The sequence below is a fragment of the Oncorhynchus mykiss genome, chromosome 27 (genome assembly GCF_013265735.2).
Source record: "Oncorhynchus mykiss isolate Arlee chromosome 27, USDA_OmykA_1.1, whole genome shotgun sequence".
NCBI classification, from domain to species: domain Eukaryota; kingdom Metazoa; phylum Chordata; class Actinopteri; order Salmoniformes; family Salmonidae; genus Oncorhynchus; species Oncorhynchus mykiss.
The window spans coordinates 8,835,960-8,862,021 of record NC_048591.1 but is presented as its reverse complement, the minus strand read 5'-3'; the positions used below and the strand labels follow the sequence as shown (position 1 = coordinate 8,862,021).

The 26,062-nt window shown below is 42.7% G+C and overlaps 1 protein-coding gene across 1 annotated transcript; it reads left to right on the top strand.

The window, feature by feature from the left end:
* The first annotated feature begins 9,525 nt into the window (after nt 1-9,525).
* LOC110507462 (HHIP-like protein 1) lies at nt 9,526-22,188 on the top strand. The gene is made up of 9 exons (XM_021587466.2): nt 9,526-10,127; nt 14,088-14,734; nt 14,925-15,068; nt 18,577-18,905; nt 19,043-19,169; nt 19,350-19,495; nt 19,886-19,967; nt 20,388-20,470; nt 20,594-22,188. The coding sequence occupies exons 1-9, from the start codon at nt 9,840-9,842 to the stop codon at nt 21,637-21,639; spliced, it is 2,892 nt and encodes a 963-aa protein (XP_021443141.2). The 5' UTR covers nt 9,526-9,839; the 3' UTR covers nt 21,640-22,188.
* Nucleotides 22,189-26,062: the final 3,874 nt, after the last annotated feature.

The window sequence follows — 26,062 nt, the reverse complement described above, 5'->3', positions numbered from 1 at the left end:
TAACTTTACTTGGCTGATGTGTTACATAATATGTCAGGAAATTGGCTTACATAGGAATTAGGAATATTAATACCAAACGTATTGGTCTCAGCCTGACTGTCAGTCCGCTGTGGAAAACCAGTGAAATCTTTAGGATAAAGGCTGCAATTATTTGTTAACGTTTTGATAGGTAGTAAGAAAGTACAGAGTGCATATTACATTTTAAATGCATGCTTGGATCGTTTTATAGTACGGTAAGCAGTTGATGTGTATACGTAAGACACACTGGGTGTGTTTTGTACAGTTCAGGATTTTTGGGCTCCAGGCAATCCATGATAAGCCATCTGTAGCCATGCCACATATGTGTCTTTGGGGAGAGAATACACACACATTGGGAGTACCCCTCTCTGTTAGCCCACTGGGCATTCTAAAGCTTAACAAAACATGTTAATTTGCTGCCATCCCAATGATGTCACAGCAATTTACTGAGAATAGGGTGCTATCCTCCACTTCCTCAATACAGTCTCCACTGGTCCACAATGAAATATCAATCCTTTATTGATTTTAACACTGAAAGATGCCTTGATTTTCAGGTCATATTATCTGGAATGCTACACAAACACAGTAAAACCACATGTGGCTGAAGTGTAAAATCGCTAGAGCCAGGTTTGAACCCCTGTCGGAGGTACCCCTGAATTCGCTACATTGATGTCAGAAGTGGGATGGTGCCTGGGAGGCCATCGGAGAGGCGTGTTCACGAGAGGGACTTGGTATAGAGAAGTGTGGGGACTCTAAAGCATAATACAGTCATCTCATACCCTTTTTCACCACTTTTGTTCAAATGATGGAATTGCATAACAATCAAGCAGTCACTGTTTATAAAACCAACATATCACATAAGAAATTATGCTTAGTGATGCTAAACTAAAGGGTGGATTTGGCTGTGTATCATTCTGAAAGAGCAGCATGGTATACTGGTTACCCCTGAACGACCCCAGACGCTCATCACTTTCCTGGGCGATCCGAATGCACCCTCTCCCACTCCTTGACTCACCCTGTCTGGCTCTTAGGTTGGAGATAGAGGGAAGCGTCAGAGCATGAAATGCACTGCTCCAGCGTTGTCTCCGAAGTTAATGGATACTCAACCCTGAGATGGTAATCTGAGGCAGGCAGGCAAGGAGAGAAAGAGGGCGAGTGGGAACTGGCGTTAGCAAGATATACACTGAGTGTACAAAACATTAGGGGCACCTTCCTAATATTGAGTTGTACCGCCTTTTGCCCTCAGAACAGCCTCAGTTCGTCAGGGCATGGACTCTACAAGGTGTCAAAAGCGTTCCACAGGGATGCTGGCTCATGTTGACTCCAATGCTTCCCACAGTTGTGTCAAGTTGTCTGGATGTCCTTTGGTTGGTGGACCATTCTTGATACACACAGGAAACTGTTGAGCGTGAAAAACCCAGCAGTGTTGCAGTTCTTGACACAAACCTGTCGCCTGGCATCTACTACCATATCCCGTTCAAAGGCACTTAAATATTTTGTCTTGCCCATTCACCCTCAATGTTACACACACAGTCCATGTCCCAACTATCTCAAGGCTTAAAAATCCTTCTTTAAACTGTCTCCTCCCCTTCAATCTACACTGATTGAAATGGATTTAACAAGTGACATCAAAAATGGATCATAGCATTCACCTGGTCTATGTCATGGAAAGAGCAGCTGTTTTTAATGTTTTGTACACTCAGTACAAAACACTTACACTACACAAAACACTTACAATATACCACAGTTTCCAGAGAAAGAAGTATAGCAAGTTTATGTTGAATTACTACGGGGTAAACTTAGATCCAAGATGTGTTTATAAGTTATCAACCTTAGATTGGACTCACAGGTTATCTATCACATAACATACATTGGCTGTAGTTGTATCTGCCCTCCAGGACATCTACAGCACCCGGTGTCACAGGCAGGCCAAGAAGATCATCAAGGACCTATTAGCTGGCTATCACCCGTTTCTTCTACCCTGCACCTTAGAGACTGCTGCCTTCAGAAAATTCAAAATTGATTTCGTAGATTGATTTCCTCATCCATCTACACGCACATACCTCATAATGACAAAGTGAAAACATGTTTTCAGAAATATTAGTGAATTTATTGGCAGCGATTACAGCTGTGAGTCTTTCTGGGTAAGTCTCTAAGAGCTTTCCACACCTAGATGGTGCAACATTTTCCCCTTATTTGATTACAAATATTTGCCCCTTATTTGTATAAAAATTATTCAAGCTCTGTTAAATTGCTTGTTGATAATTGCTAGACAACGATTTTCAGGTCTTGCCATATTTTCAAGCAGATTTAAGTCAAAACTGTAACTCTGCCACCCAGGAACATTCACTGTCTACTTGGTAAGCAACTCCAGTCTAGATTTGGTATTGTGTTTTAGGTTACTGTCCTGCTAAAAGGTGAATGAATCTCCCAGTGTCTGGTGGAAAGCAAACTGAACCAGGTTTTCCTATTGGATTTTGCCTGTGCCTGTGCCTATCCTGAAAAACTCCCCAGTCCTTAACGATTACAAGCACACCCATAACATGATGCAGCCACCACTATGATTGAAAATATGGAGAGTGGTACTCAATAATATGTGGTATTGGATTTGGCCCAAACATAATGCTTTTGTATTCAGGACAAAAAGTAAATTGCTTTGCCACATTGTCTGTAGAGCTCCGAGAAAGGAATATGTTGAGGCACAGATCTGTGGAAGGGTACCCAAAGAATTATGCAGTATTGAAGTTCCCGAAGAACACAGTGGCCTCCATAAAACTTAAATGAAAGTAGTTTGGAACCACCAAGACTCTTTCCAGAGCTGCAAACTGAGCAATCAGTGGTGAAGGGCCTTGGTCAGGGAGGTGACCAAGAACCCGATGGTGACGCTGACAGAGCGCCAGAGTTTTTCTGTGGAGATGGGAGAACCTTCCAGAAGGACAACCATCTCTGCAGCACTTCACCAAACAGGCCTTTATGGTAGAGTGGCCAGACAGAAGCCACTCCTCAGTAAAAGGCACATGACAGCCTGCTTGGAGTTTGTCAAAAGGCACCTAAAGGACTCTCAGACCATGAGGAACAATTATGAGATTATCTGGTCTCATGAAACCAAGATTGAACTCTTTGGCCTGAAAGCCAAGCGTCACGTTGGAGGAAACCTGGCACCATCACTATGGTGAAGCATGGTGGTGGCAGCATCATGATGTGGGGATGCTTTTCAGAAGCAGGGACTGGTAGACATCTTTCGAGGGAAAGATGAACGGAGCAAAGTACAGAGAGATCCTTGATGAAAACCTGTATATATATCCCCATATATATATATATCCCCATATATATATATATATATATATATATATTCACACACTACCGTTCAAGAATTTGGGGTCACTTAGAAATGTCCTCGTTTTTTAAAGAAAAGCTACTTTTTGTCCATTACAATAACATCACATTGATCAGAAATACAGTGTAGACCTTGAAACAGCAGACTTTTTATGGAATATCTACATAGGCGTACAGAGGACCTTTATCAGCAACCATCACTCCTGTGTTCCAATGGCACGTTGTCTTAGCTAATCCAAGTCGATCATTTTAAAAGGCTAATTGATCATTAGAAAACCCTTTTGCAATTATGTTAGCACAGCTGAAAACTGTTGTGTGATTAAAGGAGCAAAATAACTGACCTTCTTTAGACTAGTTGAGTATCTGGAGCATCAGCATTTGTGGGTTCGATTACAAGCTCAAAATGGCCAGAAACAACTGGCAGCTTCATTAAATAGTACCGGTAAAACTCCAGTCTCAACTTCAACAGTGAAGAGGCGACCACTGGATGCTAGCCTTCTAGGCAGAGTTGCGAAGAAAAAGCCATATCTCAGACTGGCCAACCCCTCTTTTACGCTGCTGCTACTCTCTGTTTATTATCTTTGCGTAGTCTCTTTAACTATACATTAATGTACATATTACCTCAATTATCCTGACTAACCGGTGCCCCCTGCAAATTGGCTACCTGGACTATCTGCATTGTGTCCCGCCACCCCCCACCCACCAACCCCTCTTTATGCTGCTGCTCCTCTCTGTTTATCATATATGCAAAGTCACTATACCAACATGTACATATTGCCTCAATTAGCCTGACTAACCGGTGCCTGTATACAGCCTCACTACTGTTATAGCCTCGCTACTGTATATAGCCTCGCTACTGCTATTTTCACTGTCTTTTTACAGTTGTTTTTTTTCTTTACTTATCTATTGTTCACCTAATACCTATATTTTACTTAAAATGTGCACTGTTGGTTAGGGCCTGTAAGTAAACATTTCACTGTAAGGTCTACACCTTAAAATGGCACCGGAAGAAATGGCAGCATCAAACAGGTAAAGCGTCAATACAGGGCTAAGATTAAATCAGGGCTTCGCTAACTATTACAGACTACAAAGGGAATCCCAGCCGAAAGCTGCCCAGTGACACGAGCCTACCAGACGAGCTAAATCACTTCTATGCTCGCTTCGAGGCAAGCAACACTGAGGCATGCATGAGAGCATCAGCTGTTCCGGACTACTCTCCGTAGCCGACGTGAGTAAGACCTTTAAACAGGTCAACATACACAAGGCTGTGGGGCCAGACGGATTACCAGGACGTGTGCTCTGTGCATGTGCTGACCAACTGGCAGGTGTCTTCACTGACATTTTCAACATGTCCCTGATTGAATTTGTAATACCAAAATGTTTCAAGCAGACCACCATAGTCCCTGTGCCCAAGAACACAAAGGCAACCTGCCTAAATGACTACCGACCCATAGCACTCACGTCTGTAGTCATGAAGTGCTTTGACAGGCTGGTCTTGGCTCACATCAACACCATTATCCCAGAAACCCTAGACCCACTCCAATTTGCATACCGTCCAAACAGATCCACAGATGATGCAATCTCTATTGCACTCCACACTGCCCTTTCCCGCCTGGACAAAAGGAACACTTATGTGAGAATGCTATTCATTGACTACAGCTCAGCGTTCAACACCATATTACCCTCAAAGCTCATCACTGAGCTAAGGATTCTGGGACTAAACACTTCCCTCTGCAACTGGATCCTGGACTTCTTGATGGGCCGCACCCAGGTGGCGAGGGTAGGTAGCAACACATCTGCCACACTGATCCTCAACACTGGAGCCCCCCAGGGGTGCGTGCTCAGTCCCCTCCTGTACTCCCTGTTTACCCACGACTGCATGGCTAGGCACAACTCCAACACCATCATTAAGTTTGCAGATGACACAACAGTGGTAGGCCTGATCACCGACAACGACAAGACAGCCTATAGGGAGGAGGTCAGAGACCTGTCATGACTGGTACCAGAATAACAACCTATCCCTCAACGTGACCAAGACTAAGGAGATGATTGTGGACTACAGGAAAAGGAGGACCGAGTACGCCCCCATTCTCATCGACGGGGCTGTAGTGGAGCAGGTTGAGAGCTTCAAGTTCCTTGGTGTCCACATCAACAACAAACTAGAATGGTCCAAACACACCAAGACGGTCGTGAAGAGGGCCCGACAAAGCCTATCCCTCTCAGGAAACTAAAAATATTTGGCATGGGTCCTGAGATCCTCAAAAGGTTCTACAGCTGCAACATCGAGAGCATCCTGACTTGTTGTAATCACTGCCTGGTACGGCAATTGCTTGGCCTCCGACCGCAAGGCACAACAGAGGGTAGTGCGTACGGCCCAGTACATCACTGGGGCTAAGTTGCCTGCCATCCAGGACCTCTACACCAGGTGGTGTCAGAGGAAGGCCCTAAAAATTGTCAAAGACCCCAGCCACCCCAGTCATAGACTGTTCTCTCTACTACTGCATGACAAGCGGTACCGGAGTGCCAAGTCTAGGACAAAAAGGCTTCTCAACAGTTTTTACCCCCAAGCTGTAAGACTCCTGAACAGGTAATCAAATGGCTACCCAAACTATTTGCATTGTGTGCCCCCAACCCCTCTTTTACACTGCTGCTACTCTCTGTTTATCACATATGCATAGTCACTTTAACTATACATTCATGTACATACTACCTCAATTTACCCGACCAACTAGTGCTCCCGCACATTGGCTAACCGGGCAATCTGCATTGTGTCCTGCCACCAAACACCCACCAACCCCTCTTTTATGCTTCTGCTACTCTCTGTCCATCATATATGCATAGTCACTTTAACCATATCTACATGTACATACTACCTCAATCAGCCTGACTAACCAGTGTCTGTATGTAGCCTCACTACTTATAGCCTCACTACTTATAGCCTCACTACTGGTATTTTTCACTGTATTTTACTGTTGTTTTTATTTCTTTACTTACCTATTGTTCACCTAATTCCTTTTTTTCACAATTGGTTAGAGCCTGTAATAAAGCATTTCGCTGTAAGGTCTACACCTGTTGTATTCGGCGCACATGAAAAATAAACGTTGATTTGATTTGAATTTATCCTTTGTTCTGGAGTCCTAATTGGAGATTTTTTGTTCCAACCGCCATGTCTTTGTGAGACGCGTTGTGGGTGAACTGATGATCTCTGCATGTATATTTCCCACCGTAAAGAATGGAGGAGGAAGTGTTATGGAGTCGGGGTGCTTTGCTGGTGACACTGTCTGTGATTCATTTAGAATTCAAGGCACACTTAACCAGCATGGCTACCACAACATTCTGCAGCGATGCACCATTCCATCTGTTTTGGGCTTAGTGGGACAAGACAATGACCCAACACACCTCCAGGCTGTGTAAGGGCTATTTTACCAAGAAGGAGAGTGATCAGATCACCTGGCCTCCACAATCCCCCGACCTCAACCAAATTCAAATGGTTTAGGATGAGTCGGACCGCAGAGTGAAGGAAAAGCAGCCAATAAGTGCTCAGCATATGTGGAAACTCCTTCAAGACTGTTGGAAAAATATTCCAGGTGAAGCTGATTGAGAGAATGCCAAGAGTGTGCAAAGCTGTCATCAAGGCAAAGGTTGGCTATTTGAAGAATCTCAAATATTAAATATATTTTGATTTAACACTTTTTTGGTTACTACATGATTCCATATGTGTTATTTCATAGTTTTGATGTCTTCACTATTATTCTACAATGTAGACAATAGTAAAAATAAACACACACAGTTGCAAGAAAAAGTATGTGAACCCTTTGGAATTATCTGGATTTCTGCATAAATTAGTCAAACAATGTGGGCTGATCTTCCGCTAAATCACTACAAAAGACACAGTGTGCTTAAACTAATAACACACAAATTATTGTATTTTTCTTGTCTACATTGAATACATACTTTAAACATTCATAGTGTAGGTTGGAAAAAGTATGTGAACCTCAAGGCTAATGACTTCTTGTTGCATTACTCACTTTGCACTCTTCACGGCACTACTGGACTCTGATATTGTTTTGCAAAGTCTGATTAGACATTATTCAGTTGTACACATAGATGTCTACCTCGGTAACCTCATTGCTGCTATCCCTGTATTTCAGTTGCATGCCTCCTTGCACTTTCAATTTGCCTTCACTTGCCATCTGTACTTGCCGTTTGCCTTCATTGCACATTTGTACATCCCACTTATTAATATACATTGTACTTAATTGTTTCACCATTTGCACCATTTCTAATCATTGATGAAAAAATGAATTCCCATGTTGGTGAAGACCTTTTGCAGGAGAATGTAAAGCTATCTGTCCGCCAATTGAAACTCAACAGAAGTTGGGTGATGCAACAGTACAAACACCCAAAACACAGTAGTAAATCAACAACAGAATGTCTTCAATAGAAGAAAATACGCCTTCTGGAGTGGCCCAGTCAGAGTCCTGACCTCAACCCGATTGAGATGCTGTGGCATGACCTTGAGAGCGGTTCACACCAGAATATTGCTGGTGTGAGGAATGGAAAGAGGAATGGTCCAAAATTCCCCCTGACCGTTGTGCAGGTCTGATCCTCAACTACCAAAAACGTTTGGTTGAGGTTATTGCTGCCAAATCAGTTATTAAATCCAAGGGTTCACATACTTTTGCACCCTACACTGTGAATGTTTATAGACTGTGTTTGTCTATTGTTGTGATTTAGATGAAGATCAGATCAAATTTGATGACCATTTTATGCAGAAATCCAGGTCATTCTAAAGGGTTCACATACTTTTTCCAGTCAAAAGTTTGGACACACCTACTCATTCAAGGGTTTTTCTTCATTGTAGAATAATAGTGAAGACATCAAAACTATGAAATAACACATATGGAATCATGTAGTAACACAAAAAGTTTTAAACAAATCAAAACCTTTTTTTTTATATTTGAGATTCTTCAAAGTAGCCACCCTTTGTCTTGATGACAGGCTTTGCACACTCTTGATTTGATTTACTGACCTTCAAACACCAGGCTTCTTTCATTCAGATGAGACATTGCTTTTTTTTCTCTCCCTCCCCGAAAGTATAGCATTCTGTATTATTTAACAATTTTGTTTTATCATTGTACATGCAGGAATAGACTGCACCACTTGCCAATGGCAGTATTTCCAAATGGTACAGTAAGACAATATATTTCTGAAAAAAAAAAAATCGATAGCCTTTCCAAAAAGTCATGACCCAATCTACGTCTTAATTCTGTCTATCTCAAGTGTTTAAGAGACTTGGCTTACTGATATGAGGCAGTACAATTCCCAGAAAGCAGATAAACTCTCTATGACTCACTCTGACTCACAGCCGTTTCACCTCAATAAAGCACTGAACACACGGACAGCCATGCAAGGTCTGAAAAGGTCTGAGTGGAAAAGAAATGAAAAAAGATACCGGTTTGAAAAACCAATATTTGATTAATGGGCTTTTTATCCAGCCTTTCCTCTAATAATAGCGGGCTGTATTTATTTTTTCGGAGGCAGATGGTTTAAAATCCACACGTTCAAAAAATGTAATTGCAAGAGAAAATATAAACAGTTCCTATGATGTTACCAGAGAAATTAAGATGTGCTGTGCAAATATGTCAGACCTGAAGCCAAGTACATGGGAGGGAGGTGGCTGAGTCCAAATGAAAGACATATGTCTTTGGTATTTGTATACCCTGTAGGTCTAGGACACAACATTCAGCAGCAAGCCAATTCAAAGGCTGTCTCGCCTTTTATCGTTAGACTCAATTCACTTTAGAACAGATTTTTTAGTTGATGTCTACTGGTTTTAAACCAATTTCATATCACCAAGTGGTTTACAAATGCTTGTTGAATAACAGCAGTAGCCTGTATTAAACACATGAGCATTATCCATATGTAATCCGTCATATACATACAGTTTCTTATAGGCTATACCATTGTTTGCGGTGTGTGGAGGATCCATTGCTCTCTTCATTCAGCACATGTCCTGAGTCATTCAGTGAATCTGTATGAGGCAGGGTAGGGAGGTGTGTGTGAAGTAGAGAAAAGGCTGAGTATGTAGAGGGGGGAGGAGAGCTAAAGCAGGGTGATATAGACAGGCCGCAATGGGAAAGAATGCCATGTGTCTGTGGAGGACAGACAGAGAGCGAGGGAGAGGAGGAGAGAGGGAGAGTAAGGGGAGGAGGGAGCAGAAGGAGGGAGGGAATAGGTTCTGAGTGGAGAGTGGAAGCATCGTGGCTGGCCAGGGCGGACTGCTGAATGAAAGGGCCTGTTGCTCTCCGCCACCGTTGGTTTTTGTCCCGCGAAAGAGCACATGTCCAGAGCAAACATAGGAAGGCTCTCCAACAGTCAGGCACCGGGGGAAGGGACAGAATCACCACTACACACAGACCTTTTGGAATTTTGCATCTCTCCATTACTTAGCTCTACAGGTGGCAGGGTAAACTACTATTGCAATGAGCAGGGTAAGTGTAAAGGGAGTTGAGCTGCTGTCCCGTTGGCTGTTGGTCCTACTGGTCCTACACGCACCCCGACATGGGAACACCCATCCCCAGTGCCTGGATTACAAGCCCCCCTTCCAGCCACGGGAGCCTCTGGTCTTCTGTAAGGAGTACGCCAAGTTTGGTTGCTGTGACCTGGAGAAAGATGACAAGATCTCCCAAAACTTCTACAAGATCATGGACTATTTTGACTACTCGGGTTACATGACCTGTGCGAAATACATACGCACCATCCTCTGTCAGGTAAATTGAAGTCTGTCAGTCGCCGGATGTTAGCTAATGCCTCCTTATCTAAAACTTTCCACAAAAAGACAATACCTTTTTTTTCTAAGAGTGCATTTGTAGAATGGATTATCTTCACGCATGTTTTTATTTTTTTTATTTCACTTGTAATAAAATTATATTTCATCACAGGATATAAAACATTTTATACAGATTAATCTATCATATTTCATGAAACTATATTTCATTCCAATTTGTACACATTGACACCCCCTTCATTATTGAAATGTATGTGAACATCATGATAATTACATACCCCAGGCCTTTCCAAATGTGCACGCTGTAGATTGGAACAAATTACAGTTGGAGGGATTATGTAAGGCGTTGACGTGTCTGTTCAACCATGAGATACGACAGTACTGTTACCAGTGATGGATTTTGGGGCCTGAACCACAGTACCACAACATCACTACTGGATGGAATATATTTGTGTTCCTCTCCAATGAAGAGAATTGCAGACCACGTGAACGTGTCCTCAGCTTTGTTTGGTTTTGGATCCAGTGGAAATTAGCTATTGTGCTCTGCTCTCATATCAGCCATGCTAAGGTACAGGCAGTGTGGTCAGTGGCTGGAGACCCAATGCCCAAGGCCACTTAGCCAGGGTAAACTCTGCTCAATCATGCTCTTTGTCCAGACAGTTATCATAGATACAGAGGGATGCTTGTGATCTGTCAAGAGGCCCACTGACCACCAGCCAAACATCGATTTCCTCTCTGGTCACTGAACAGGATATACAGTATCATATTTCCACTGGGATAGGGAGGGAGGGCAGGAGGGAGAGGGAGGGCAGGAGGGAGAGGGAGGTGAGGAGTTGAATCCAGCTGAAGTAGTTGAAGGAACTATACCGTCTACTTGTGGTAGGATTAAGGCTGACTATTGGGTTACAAAACAATTAGTAACATTGACGTCAACCATTTAAATAAATACAGCCTATCCGATACCTCCTTCCCAACTTTGGAAGCTGAGAAGTCTCACATTTACAGTGATCGTGGCAACGTGGAACGTTGAAGGGTTGTCCTATACGATGTGGCACATGTGCACTCTCTCATTACTGCCCACCCCTTTTGGAAGGAGGGCCGTTTTAGAGGTTTCTTTGAGTGTATTTATGTTGACTTTGGTGACTCATGGAGGAAAGGAAACCAACACACACAGCTTTAACCCTACCAGCTCACCCTGCATCGTGTACTTAACCGTTTTACTACTGTCCTTACTTACTCTCACAGTGTTTGTGGGTGTGCGTGTGGTAGTGCTAGTCTAGGGTTGTTTCTATGATAAAATGTACAATTTGTAACATACAGTGGCTTGCAAAAGTATTCATCCCCTTGGCATTTTTCCTATTTTGTTGCCTTACAACCTGGAATTAAAATTGATTTTTGGGGGTTTTGTGTCATTTGATTTACACAACATGCCTACCACTTTGAAAATGCAAAATATTTTTTATTGCGAAACAAACAAGAAATAAGACAACAAAAAAAAAACAGAAAGCTAGCATGACTATTCACCCCCCCCCCCCCCACCCCCACCCAAAATCAATACTTTGTAGAGCCACGTTTTTCAGCAATTACAGCTGCAAGTATCTTGGGGTATGTCTCTATAAGCTTGACACATCTAGCCACTGGGATTTATGCCCATTCTTCAAGGCAAAACTGCTCTAGCTCCTCCAAGTTGGATGGGTTCCGCTGGTGTCCAGCATTCTTTAAGTCACGCCACAGATTTTCAATTGGATTTAGTTCTGGACTTTGACTAGGCCATTCCAAGACATTTAAATGTTTCCCCTTAAACCACTCAAGTGTTTCTTTAGCAGTATGCTTAGGATCATTGTCCTGCTGGAAGGTGAACTTCTGTCCCAGTCTCAAATCTCTGGAAGACTGAAACAGGTTTCCCTCAAGATTTTCTCAATATTTAGCGCCAACCATCATTCCTTCAATTCCGACCCGTTTCCCAGTCCCTGCCGATGAAAGACATACCCACAGCATGATGCTGCCACCACCATGCTTCACTGTGGGGATGGTATTCTTGGGGTGATGGGAGGTGTTGGGTTTGCGCCAGACATAGCATTTTCCTTGATGGCCAAAAATCTTGTTTTATTCTCATCTGATCTGAGTACCTTCTTCCATATTTTTGGTTTCTTTAATTAAGCAATGGCTTTTTTTATGGACACTCTTCTGTAAAGCCCAGCTCTGTGGAGTGTACGTCTCAAAGTGGTCCTATGGACAGATACTCCAATTTCCACTGTGGAGCTTTGCAGCTCCTTCAGTGTTTTCTCTGGTCTCTTTGTTGCCTCTTTGATTAATGCCCTCCTTGCCTGGTCCCTGAGTTTTGGTGGGCGGCCTTCTCTTGGCATGTTTGTTGTGGTGCCATATTCTTTAAATGTTTTAATAATTGATTTAATGGTGCTCCGTGGGATGTTCAAAGTTTCAGATATTTTTTTGTAACCCAAACCTGATCTATACTTCTCCACAACTTTGTCCCTGACCTGTTTGAAGTGCTCCTTGGTCTTCGTGGTGCCGCTTGCTTAGTGTGTTGCAGACTCAGGCCTTTCAGAACAGGTGTATACTGTATATACTGAGATCATTTGACAGATCATGTGACACTTAGATTGCACACAGGTGAACTTTATTTAACTAATTATGTGACTTCTGAAGGTAATTGGTTGCACCAGATCTTATTTAGCGACTTCATAGCAAAGGAGATGAATACATATGCTCCTCCACTTTTCCATTCTTTTCTTTATATTATTTTTTTTCATTTCACTTCACCAATTTTGAAAAAAAACATTGTATTGTCCATTACATGAAATCCTGGCGCGAACCCAAGCGCTCTGGTGGCACAGCTAGCGCTGCAGTACAGCGCCCTTAACCACTGCGCCACCCGGGAGGCCTAATCTATGCATTTCACATGACTTGGACTACAGATATGCATCTGTTGGTCACAGATACAGTACCTTAAGAAATGGGTCTCACAATGTGCCATGACCTGACATATCTTACATTTAGTTTAAAATTAAGGCATTTCATACATGCTTTTATTTATGTTCCTTTTAGCAGCTATATGCCCACATTTGCCAGTTCTTACCTACTAGTTTTATACTGTACCCCCTATTCAGACATGTGGCTGTGTGTAACACATAGCACCTCCAGATTGTCCACTTTTTACGTCACTGCCTGGGAATCATGTGACTTGCATAATCCACCCTGCAATCTACGGCCAGCAACAGATTTAAACCCTGAGTTGGCCAAGTGTTGTTGATGTTAAACACTTTGATGTAGAGTTTTTGATGGCACCGTTTATTTGATGGCACCTTTTGGGAGAGCATATCCCAGATTTAAATGGAAAGAAATGAAAAATGACTCAGAGCAGAACTCCAGAACACATTATGCCCCTTTTGCTTAAGACTTGGAATCATTATATTATTCAATCCGTTTTTGTAACAGAATTGTTTCTTTCAGTACCAGCTGTTACAGTGGTTTATATGTTTTGCATCATTGTCCCAACGGATTACCAGTGTCAAAATGGGTGTAATTGTGTGGCTTTGACTTAATAGGGGATTGGATGTTCCAAGATGCATTTAAACAGGCCTTATTTATAGCCAGAATAGTCATTACCAGCTGGTCTGGTGAGTACTGGGAGGAAAAGAGGACATGCTGAATTTCAAACGTTTACAAGCCTAGGGAGAGGTCATCATGAAAATAGCTGCACAGTATCATGAACAGACATGACATAGCATTAACATGTAGACTATGCTTTTGAAGTTTCAATTTGAGATTACACAAAGTGGCTATAGCCTACAGTTTAAGTGGTAGCTCATTATGAAAGTTATCAGCCGACAAGGTAGATCTACTGAGTTTTGCTCATAAGCGTGTGTAGTCCGAGCACCAATACCTCTGCCACTTTTCAAACAAGCTTTCCTCATCCTCGCAGGAGTGCTCTCCCTACTCTGCCCACCTGTACGATGCTGAGGATGCCAACACGCCCATGAGGGAGCTACCAGGCCTGTGCGGAGACTACTGCTCTGAGTTCTGGCACCAGTGCCGCTACACCATTAGCCTGCTCACTGACAACAACGCCACGGTGGGCATAGAGGAGGACCGCAATAAGTTCTGTAACTTCCTGGAGCTCAAAGACAGGGAGTACTGTTACCCTAACGTGCTCTCCGACGACAAGCTCAACGCCAACCTGGGAGATGTTCGGGCGGACCCCGAGGGCTGTCTCCAACTGTGCCTGCAGGAGGTGGCCAACGGTCTGAGGAACCCGGTGGCCATGGTCCACGCCGACGACGGGACCCACCGCTTCTTTGTGGCAGAGCAGCTGGGCTACGTGTGGACGTACCTGCCCAACGGCTCCCGTATTGACCGGCCCTTCCTCAACCTAACTAAGGCAGTGCTCACCTCTCCCTGGGCAGGGGATGAGAGAGGCTTCCTCTGCATGGCCCTCCACCCGCGCTTCGCGCTGGTGCAGAAGGCCTATGTCTACTACTCTGTGTCTGTGAAGAAGGAGGAGAGGATCCGCATTAGTGAGTTCACACTGTCCGCTGACGATATGAACCAACTAGATCACTCCTCAGAGAGGTAAGAGAAGTATCACCAAATGACATGGACTGAATCAGAACCTGTGGTGACATGGGCTCCATTCACATGCATGTATTTGACATTTTGAAACAATACAAATCAGCAGATTTGAAATAAAGATCTGCAACTACAATCATCCTTTCAGATTTAGAATTTAGTGATGTTTGGTCATGCGTGGTTTTCTTTGTAGAACTATTTTGGAAGTGGTGGAACCTGCCTCGAACCACAACGGGGGCCAGCTTCTCTTCGGACACGATGGCTACCTCTATATCTTCATTGGCGATGGGGGAAGAGCAGGGGATCCCTTTGGCAAGTTTGGGAACTCCCAGAATAAGTGAGTCCCCGTGCTCTATACATTTCAAAACTCATTCAGGGGAAACAAATGAAGGGGTGACATTTAGTTATTTAGTGTATATCTAGCCTTCACCCCATGTTGATGTTTTTTGAAGGTCAGAATGATATGTTTGCTTCAGAGACCTACATTCTTAAAGTTGAAGATATAGTTCAACAAATGACACCTAAACAGTGGTGTCGGAGTATTATTGCAATGTGTACGCTGGGATTCAGGGAGCAATTTCAGGGAGTGTATTTAATAACTAAATGAACATAGAACAAACCAAGAAACACAGGTAGCGTACAAAATGAACACTGGAACAGAAACAATAGCACCTAGGGAAAGAACCAAAGGGAGTGACAGATATTGGGAAGGTAATCAGGAAGGTGATGGAGTCCAGGTGAGTCTGATGAGGCGCTGGTGCGCTTAACGATGGTGACAGGTGTGCGTAATAATCAGCAGACTGCCGACCTCGAGCGCCGGAGAGGGAGTAGTGAGGGAGTGAAACACTTAATGTGATACATCTGGTTCTTCATAGTATACTTATTTACAGTCATTTAACTTTTTTTTTTAATCTGGAAAATAGGAGTTCAAAAGGTTTAACCTATAGCGTGACATCTTTGTTGATGTAAATATAAGCTACAGTAAAGGGGACCACAGGGCACAATTAGTCTATTAGTGTGTTTGTAAACTGTATTACTCAATTGCCAAATTATGTGACGTTCTCATATGGTAACATAGTGATACATGATTCTATTTTTAAAGAATGGAAAATCCTGTTGCCCTGGTAAATGTCTAGTAATTATTATATTCATGGTTGACTAATACACGTTTAGATTAAATTTGTGTCTGAGTTGTTGCCAACTTGTCATAAACAAGTTTAATAATCCAGAAGATGAATTGACACCGGAGGGTAGAAGAATCTTTTACTAAAAACTTTGACTAGAAATTGACAAGCTCTCAACATTGAGAGAGTGACAAATGTATGGATTGAAGCGCAATTAACTTTACACAGGACCTTCAGCAATGCCACTCAGCAGCTATTCATGAAAGTGCGATTTTATGACCTTACTTGTCAATGGCGCCAATGCTTTGGTAACATTGGGAGAGAAATTGCCATCTATGACCTCAACCCCTGAGCATTTGACATGACAAACACTCAGCTCAAGGCTATATGTACATTCATGTAGACAGACAGTACAGTTGTTCACAATATTAGCCTTGGCAGGGTATGTTTAGCTTTCTCCTGGCAGGGGCCAGGGCAGGGGTTGGCAGTGCCCAGAATCTACATAGTGTCACAGGGCCATTCAGAAAGGACTCAAAGGCAGCCCAAAACATTTTGCTGAAAGTGACCTGCCTCTATAGTTATAACACCGTGACAGAATTGTACACACAGTGATGTTATGAGACACTCTAAACCCTTCTTTGAGGAAAAACATCACTGAGCTCTGGACAGTCTGTGTCTTAGAATGCACTTTATTTTGAACCATGGGCAAGGACAGGGCATAGCAGTACCAGTCAGGTTGTGAGTGCCCCCCCCACCGCGCTTTGGTCAGTGGCCAGAGTCTGGACCTGCTGTGTCAGGCTAAATATTTATGGAGAATGTTGTCGGGCGATGTCCGGCATTTTCTTACCATGTGATAATCACTACAGTCTCGCATAGTTGAGCTTGAAGGGACGTTTGACACTCCTTTTAGAGACCCGAACGGAGGTAGAATATCTGCTATTCTGTTCAGAATATTACGATGTAGATGTAAAAGGAGGCTGGTGGGAGGAGCTATAGGAAGACAGGCTCATTGTAATGGCTGGAATGAAATAAATGGAACGGTATCAAACGACTCCCAAAAATATGGATAACACGTGACTGACTCCGTTCCATTCATTCTATTCCAGCCACAACAATGAGCGCATCCTCCTAATTTCAACAGTGGCATGAGTAAGAGCAGGTGCTCTAAATCAACCTTGTTATGCGTTATTCTCAGAAGAGGGTTATGTCTAGTTCATAGTTGGGTAGCTCTAGTGGATAGCAGAATTTATGCATGCCGAAATAGGGGGTTCTATACATCACAGCTTTATCTCGGGGGCGGTACTTACGGTAAAGGCATTGTACTGAGTTGCATTTGGTGAAAACATCCCTTTCAGCTCATCCCAGGAGAAGAAAGATGAGCAGAGGGTTTCTTGACAGCCAATGAGTGGAAGGCCAGGGATATGAGGGTTTTGGGACCTGCCAAGGCTAATATTTACACAAGACGCTGTGGGCCGTATAATAGTATGAGAGAGAGAGAGAGAGAGAGAGAGAGAGAGAGAGAGAGAGAGAGAGAGAGAGAGAGAGAATCCCCTATGTATTTATTTGGACAGTGAAGCTAAAACAATTCATTTGGCTCTATACTTCAGCATTTTGGATTTGAGATCAAATGTTTTATATGAGGTGACAGTACAGAATGTCACCTTTTTATTTGAGGGTATTTTCATACATATCTGTTTTATCGTTTAGAAGTGAAAGCATTTTGTGTATCTAATCCCCCCATTTGAAGGTGTCATAAGTATTTGGACAAATTCACTTATAGTGTATTAAATGTAGTCAAAAATGTAGTATTTGGTCCCATATTCTTAGCACGCAATGACTGCATCAAGCTTGTGACCCTACAAACTTGTTGGAGGCATTTGCAGTTTGCATTGGTTGTGTTTCAGATTATGCTGTGCCTAGTAGAAATTAATGGTAAATAATGTATTATGTCATTAGTCTGTTTTATTGTAAATAGGAATAGAATATGCTTCTGAACAGTTCTACATTAATGTGGATGTTACCATGATTACAGATAATCATGAATGAATCGTGAATAATGATGAGTGAGAGAAAGTCACAGAGGCATAAATATCATTCCTCCTAAAAAATGCTTTTGGGGGCATGATCTTTGTGCATCTATAACTTTCATTAATCATAAATGTCTTTGATGACTGTTGTGACACACCAGCCTGGTCTCGTATCATAGTAAAAGTAAATCAAGGACACTCAAATTAGCATGACACGTTACAGTTGTTATGACCAATGTTTAGCAACCCATACGTTGCAAGTTCGAATCTCATCACGGATAACTTTAGCATTTTGGCTAATTAGAAAATTTTCAACGACTTACTACTTCACTGTTTTGCAACTACTTAGCACGTTAGCTAACCCTAACGTTAACCCGTTAACCTAACTCCTAAACTTAACCCTAACCCCTAGCCTATATAACATTAGCCACCTTGCCACCTAGCTAGAATTTGTATGTCGTATATTTAGCAAATTCCTAACATATTGTACATTTTGCAAAGTCGTAACATCAATTGTAATTTGGAACATATCATACTAAAAGGAGTGTCTCAGATTTACGTACAGAATAATACAAACCGTTCTGAGACCAGGTTGGATACACATACACAAATGAAAAACAATGACAGAAGCCCACACTAAAATACTCAGACATTTTCCTATGAGTACAACTCAGTTAAACCCATGTGTGTGTAGGTCCACTCTGTTGGGCAAGGTGCTGCGTCTCGATGTGGACAACAACGATGACGTGGAACCCTACAGCATCCCATCGGACAATCCTTTCCTGGGGGAGCAGGGCTCGCTGCCTGAGATCTACGCCTACGGGGTGCGTAACATGTGGCGCTGCTCCATCGACCGGGGCGACCTCATCACCGTGCAGGGCCGTGGCCGACTGTTCTGCGGGGACGTGGGACAGAATAAGTTTGAAGAGGTGGACCTCATCGTCAAGGGTGGCAACTATGGCTGGAGAGCCAAGGAGGGCTTCTCTTGCTATGACAACAGGCTGTGTCACAACTCCTCTCTTGGTGAGTAGGCTATTCCTCCAACAGAACTTGGTAGAGGTGGCAGGCTGATTCTCTATGAAGAATCAATTCATTTTTTGGTGAAGAGATTCAGATATGTATTAAATCCCTTAAGCAGTGTAAAAATATTTTCTCCTCAGATGACATCCTGCCTATTTTTGCTTACCCCCACAAACTGGGGAAGTCGGTCACTGGAGGCTACATATACCGCGGCTGCCAGATGCCTAATCTCAATGGCCTCTACATATTCGGGGATTTCATGAGTGGGTGTGTGTTTATACAACGTTATACTGATTAAAATGCACAAAATGTTTCATAAATTGTCATGCCTTGAAAAAAAGTTGATACACAAATGTTCTTAATATTGAAAGATTATTGACAAATGTTTCAAATGCCCTAAAACTCACTTGACACATGCACAATCTGAGTGACTCCTTGTGTGCCTAGGCGCCTGATGTCACTGAAGGAGAACCAAAGCACTGGGAAGTGGGAGTACAAGGAGATCTGTATGGGAAAAGACCAGACGTGCCGATTCCCCAAACTTATCAACAGCTATTACAAATACATAATTTCCTTTGCTGAAGATGAGGCAGGTAACTTTGACAACTAGCTTTGCATGTTTTTCTGTCTTTTTTGTGTTTTGTTCGTACTGATCCGTACATGAAAAGGCCATTAGGGGATGCATGCTGCTTGTGAATTCAGTCACCCAAGACAACCATGGAAAATTGTCTGCTTCTCTGAGTTATTTCATGATGAGCCTCTGCTGCTTTCGAACAGAAATAAAGAAATAACACACCCACACCCACACGCTCTTTAGCTTCAGATAAGTCTCAACAAGCAAACTTTTTCAGAATACTTGACTTCAAAGCTGATTTGAGTAGAGTGGGAAGGGGTTCTAAAGAAACGGGCTGTCTTGATTTCACTTTGAAAGTGTTGCATATCTTTGTGCTGGGTCTTAGATCATTTTTTCCTCTTGTTTCTAGGGGAGCTGTACTTCCTGGCAACGGGAGCTCCCAGTGCGTCTGCCAGAGCGGGGGTGATCTATAAGATAGTGGATCCATCCAGGTATTAAACAAGGGTCACAGTGTCCCAACAGCCAGGGGGCTCTGGGAATTCATCCCTATCTCGGATTAATGGCAGATTCCCAAAACAGACATACCTTTGCCAGATATACTAATGTTTATTGTCCATCCAATTATTGATGTGGTCTTCAATCCCCCTGTGTTTGTTTAGTATATCTCTTACTTTAACTATGTAATCAGCTAATGTAATCGCTCTGTGTCACGCTAAGGGAATATCTGCTAAATCTTTTACCCTAACGGCAATTTACTGAATATAATGTGCTTATCAATGATAGAACTGTTCTCCATGTGGTTATTATAATGTATGATTCAAATTACTCTATACTGTATTAGTAGGAGATAGAGCTGTCATGGGCAGCATTAAAACCAATGGATTGTTTGATGGATTTCTCTCACCATCTAGGAGAGCACCTCCAGGCAAGTGCAGCTTCAAGCCAACTCTTGTCAAGATTAAAGGCAAGCTGATTCACTTCCACCCGAAGGAGGGTAAGTGACACCACAAACAAACACGAGTTCCTTTGCAGGCCATCATGAGTCACAGCGCAACACATCTCAGTCAGTTGGAGTACTCTAAAGGGCTGTTTCTTTCGCTTGACTTCCTCTCTACAGAGTTTGTCATTGACAAGAAGCCGACGACCACCGCTGCACCCACTATTACTGCGAGAACAACAGCTACCACCACGCTCCGTACTCCTCCGACCACCATGCGCTCCATGACGACGAGACCTACCTACACACCTCCAACTGCAACCCTGAAGGCTACTGCTAAACCTGCCACGATAAGGGCTACAGTTGAACCTCTAACAACACGAGCTACTGTTAAACCTGTAACAACACCTTCCAATCCCACCTCAATGCAGCAGAGGACTACTGGTACCGCTACACCTGCACTGACCATCTCATGGAGGCAGGTAATGACGGCCAGGCCAGGTCATGCCACCACTCCTTCCCGGCAGAGACCGTCGTTGTCCTACACCAGGCCCACTGTTACCCCGAAGCCCCGACCACTGTTGACAACTGGAGCCAGAAGGCCCTCTCCACCAACAGCACGACCCTTGACCCGACCGCAACCACACGCCACAGTCAGACCCTTTCCACTAGGAGTTACGACCAATCGGCCCCAGACAACACCAAGGCCTACGTACTGGACAGCTGCAACAAAGCACACCACCCAGAGGCCTAACTTCACTCTCTCAAAGGCCCAGGACAAGTTCCTGAAAGGCCAGAGTGACAAGATAGAACATTCCACAGGGAACCGGGTCAACAAGAAGAACCGGGGTTCCAAACCCGGGAAGCAGCGGCGCCGGAAGCATCGGGCTGGGTCGGTGCGGCTGATCAGTGCAGAGCAGCTGTCGGACCGTGGGCGGGTGGAGATTTACATACGGGGGGAGTGGGGCACAGTATGTGATGACTTGTTTAATAGTAAAGCAGCTACGGTGGTCTGCCAGCAACTAGGCTTCCCTGTAGCCCTGCGTGTGGCTAAACGGGCAGAGCTGGGGGGTGGCAGTGGCAGTATCCTGCTAGATGATGTGGAGTGTGAGGGCACAGAGAGGACGTTACTGGACTGCAAACGGGCAAAGGTGGGCAAGCACAATTGTGCACACGATGAGGATGTGGGGGTGGTGTGTGGCTACCACCACGACGAGGATAAATAATGAGCCAAAGGATGTCCTCAAAGGATCATTACTACTCTGCTGTGCTTGAACAGAAACGTCCTCTATGTACTGTGCTTCACCTGTGGTCAGACACATCTCCCCCCTCTACTCCCCCACACATACTCATGTAAACACACACACGATTTCATGATGATTAACAACAATTGTTGATTGTAGACTAGACTTTCTGATACTTCACTTCAGAGGCAGCAACCCTTTCCTTCCCTTCACTTGCCTCCCTGCCAGAAAAATGTATCTCACTTTACAATATTGCCCTCTGCTGGGGGAAAAAAGGCATACATGTTGTTGAAAACCTTGTTATTTTTTACATTGTATGAATTGATAATCACGTCTATATATATATATATGTTTTCTTTTTCTTTTTAATACAAAAAAAATGATATCAGTCAAAATAATAATGATGATATAAGTGAGGAAAATGCTGGACATTGTGTGCTTTATTATTGTATAATTTGACAGATTATATTTGTAAACTGTTTTCAAGGTACAGGGTGCCTTTGAGATTAATAAACTGAGATTTCAATTTCATTCCTGCTCCTCATTTCTACTCAAGCATCACCCATGGAGAACCAGATAAAACTACACTGTTATCCAGAGGACTAATGCTGGGTTCACGTGCTAGTCAGAACTAGAAAACTCAGAAATGTCCGACTTGCCAATAGGTTGTAGTTATACACGAGCCAAGCTGCGTTCAACCATTTAGCAAGTTGGGCATTTCCGAGTTTCCTAGTTCCAACTAGCGCGTGAAGGACCCTAAAGGAGAGGGTGGTTTCATGTGCTCATGGGAAATTGGGAAGTCATAAATACAACATGAATGTGTTAATGTGTCTTTGAAGTCTGAACAATTATTCAACCAATGAGATGTTAGCTAGCTTTATAATCTAGCTAACATTGCTAATAATAAAGTTAGCTAGCTTGCTTAACATTGACACATGGTCAAACTAGCTATACTACTGTTCAAAATTTTGGGGTCACTTAGAAATGTCCTTGTTTTTGAAAGAAAAGCTATTTTTTTGTCCTTTAAAATAACATCAAATTGATCAGCAATACAGTGTAGACATTGTTAATGTTGTAAATTACTATTGAAGCTGGAAACGGCAAATATTTTATGGAATATCTACATAGGCGTTCAGAGGCCCATTATCAGCAAACATCACTCCTGTGTTCCAATGGCACGTTGTGTTAGCTAATCCAAGTTTATAATTTTAAAAGGCTAATTGATCATTAGAAAACCCTTTTGCAATTATGTTAGCACAGCTGAAAACAAAGAACTTTCTTCTGAAACTCGTCAGTCTTGTCTTGTTCTGAGAAATGAAGGCTATCCCATGCGAGAAATTGCCAAGAAACTGAAGATCTCGTACAGCGCTGTGTACTACTCTCTTCAAAGAACAGCGCAAACTGGCTCTAACACGAATAGAAAGAGGAGTGGGAGGCCCCGGTGCACAACTGAGCAAGAGGACAAGTACATTAGAATGTATAGTTTGAGAAACAGATGCTTCACAAGTTCTCAACTGGCAGCTTCATTAAATAGTACCCGCAAAACACCCGTCTCAATGTCAACAGTGAAGAGGCGACTCCGGGATGCTGGCCTTCTAGGCAGAGTTGCTCTGTCCGGTATCTGTGTTCTTTTTCCCATATTAATCTTTTATTTTTATTGGCCAGTCTGAGATATGGCTTTTTCTTTGCAACTCTGCCTAGAAGGCCAGCATCCCGAAGTCGCCTCTTCACTGTTGACTGTTGAGACTGGTGTTTATTATTGTTTTTTGTCTATCTGTACTTGACATTAATATTTATAATGCTTAGCAGGACAGAAAATAATCTAATTCAAGCCCTTATTAAGAGAACATCCATGGTCATCCCTACTGCCTCTGATCTTGCAGACTCACTAAACACATTTGTTAATTATGTCTGAGAGTTGAACTGTGCTTCTGGCTTTCCTTAAATAAAAAATAACAAGAAAATGGTGCTGCCTGTTTTGCTTAAAATAAGGAATTAGAAATGATTTAAACTTTTACTTTTGATACTGAGGGATGGATCGGAATTTACATAATGGGTAGCTGAATGAAAATGGTGGAGGGTCATGCTTTATCAATTTCAGTCAAGGGGTTTATTTCGTTTTTAAAAATCTAGTCCAGGGGAGGGTCATGTAATTTGTAATTGACTAAATGTCTATATTTCTCACTGTTTTAGAATGAGTTGCTTATAAGGCTATAGATTTGTGTGTGCCCGATGCCGCCCCTCATCTCTGATTGTCTGCTTGGCGCGCAATATCAAGTGTCCCTATAGGCTATTTAGTGTGGTCTCAATCAAATTATCCATAGCGTATAAGCTACGAAGTGCATGCTCGGAGAAGCACAGAGCAAAGTTATATTTCTAAGATGGCTGCTGAGATGGTGTAAATAAAACTAGGCTGCATTACACGCTGCAATGGATATTCCATCCTGCGGCCGGGTAGCTTAGTGGTTAGAGCGTTGGACTAGTAACCGGAAGGTTGTGAGTTCAAACCCCCGAGCTGACAAGGTACAAATCTGTCGTTCTGCCCCTGAACAGGCAGTTAACCCACTGTTCCCAGGCCGTCATTGAAAATAAGAATTTGTTCTTAACTGACTTGCCTGGTTAAATAAAGGTAAAATAAAAATTATATAAAGTGATCTATAATTGGTCAGCGATGTTTTATGCTAGGAACAAGCTGTAAAAGACATGACTCCAATGCATATGGGGATATCGTTGTTATTCAGAGGCTGAGCCTTCTATACCCGAGGAGACAAGAAATGTACTCTGCTTGGGAAATAATCGAATTCTGTCAATATCACTTGATTAAGCTATTCACTTTCCGTACAATAGATGTTTAAACCCAGACAACTTTTAGGGAAACACTTGTGACCTTCTCTCGTTGGGTTAAGCCACGGAAGAAGAGTAGCCAGCATTTAAAGCTTAAATTTTTCTGCGTTGGTAGGCCTACTCTGTCTGGGGTGGAAAGGTAGGCCTACTCTGTCTGGGGGGGGGGGGGGGGGGGGGGGGGGGGGTAGGCCTTATATTTGAAAGTACAGTACCGTGCTCAGATTCCTAATAATGTCTCAGATTTTATTATTTGCAAACAGGTTCGTTGCAAACAAGACACATTGATATGTCATTGGAGACATATGATAAGAGGAACACATGCCTATCTCTCTGTCCATTCTTAGCCTGTAGATTCAGTAACTTGTGTGGTATTAAAAAAAATAATCTGTTAATATGTCAAATTGCGTAGATTTGCATGAAATGTTTATAAAAGGCTATTTTTGCTTTGACTATATAGGAGATCTTTCCACCGCTACTCTCGTCCATAGTGGTCTGCAGATACACAACCGTTTGGCTCGGAGTCCTGTGCACTATCAAAATTCCCATGTAATGCTTACAGGACAAAGAACAGTTTCTAAAACTGCATATCCAAGGCTCTGGTATGTCCAAGAAGTTATGGTAAATGGTAGACATGTTCTCTCCTATTCACATGTTTTAATGATTATTTTGGGTATAGGGGGGTCACATGTTTTAATGATTATTTTGGGTATAGGGGAGGGTCACTTGTTATTTTTTTAAAGCGTTCAGAGAGGGTTTAGGTAAATAAGGGAGGGCCACCCCTTTTCATTTCAGAGAGGTCCGATTTTCTCCATGTAACCTTTATTATGAATAACTCCCTTAATTATTTTTTAGCAATTATATTTACTTTTGATACTTAAGTATGTTTAAAACCAAATACTGTCAGACTTTTACTCAAGTAGTGTTTTACTGGGTGACTTTTACCTTTACTTCAGTCATTTTCTATTAAGGGAGCTGCTCTTGTACTCATGTGTGACAATTGGGTACTTTTTCCATCACTGCTTGTAATACCTATTTGGAGGGTCATTCAAGTATAATTTCCCACTGGGAACTATGAGTATGGAAGGAGATAGCTGCCAAAAGGTTGAGGTATCATTAGGATCGTAAGAAAATCCATACGTAAATGGTTAGGATGGTAAGAGAAGCCATGCTTGAAACATGAAAGGTAAACTTTAAATTAGATCTGTAAACATATGTTACGACCATGAATTAACATTTACACTTTAAATTATTATTTTACATCTCCCTTTACTCGGTTACAGATCTTTTTTTATATGTACAAACTTTCGTCAGTAATGTGGCATCAGCGAGCTTCAATGCCATACAACTCTCCTTCCGTGGCCTCCAATTGCTCTTAAATACAAGTAAAACTAAATGCATGCTCTTCAACCGATCACTGCCTGCACCTGCCCGCCTGTCCAACATCACTACTCTGGACGGCTCTGACTTAGAATATGTGGACAACTTCAAATACCTAGGTGTCTGGTTAGACTGTAAACTCTTCTTCCAGACTCACATCAAACATCTCCAATCCTAAATTAAA

Coding starts and splice junctions, on each gene's coding strand:
- LOC110507462 (XM_021587466.2), top strand. CDS start 9,840: ATGAGCAGGGTAAGTGTAAAGGGAGTTGAGCTGCTGTCCCGTTGGCTG. Junction 10,128..14,087: donor TACGCACCATCCTCTGTCAG/GTAAATTGAAGT, acceptor TCATCCTCGCAG/GAGTGCTCTCCCTACTCTGC. Junction 15,069..18,576: donor TTTGGGAACTCCCAGAATAA/GTGAGTCCCCGT, acceptor ATGTGTGTGTAG/GTCCACTCTGTTGGGCAAGG.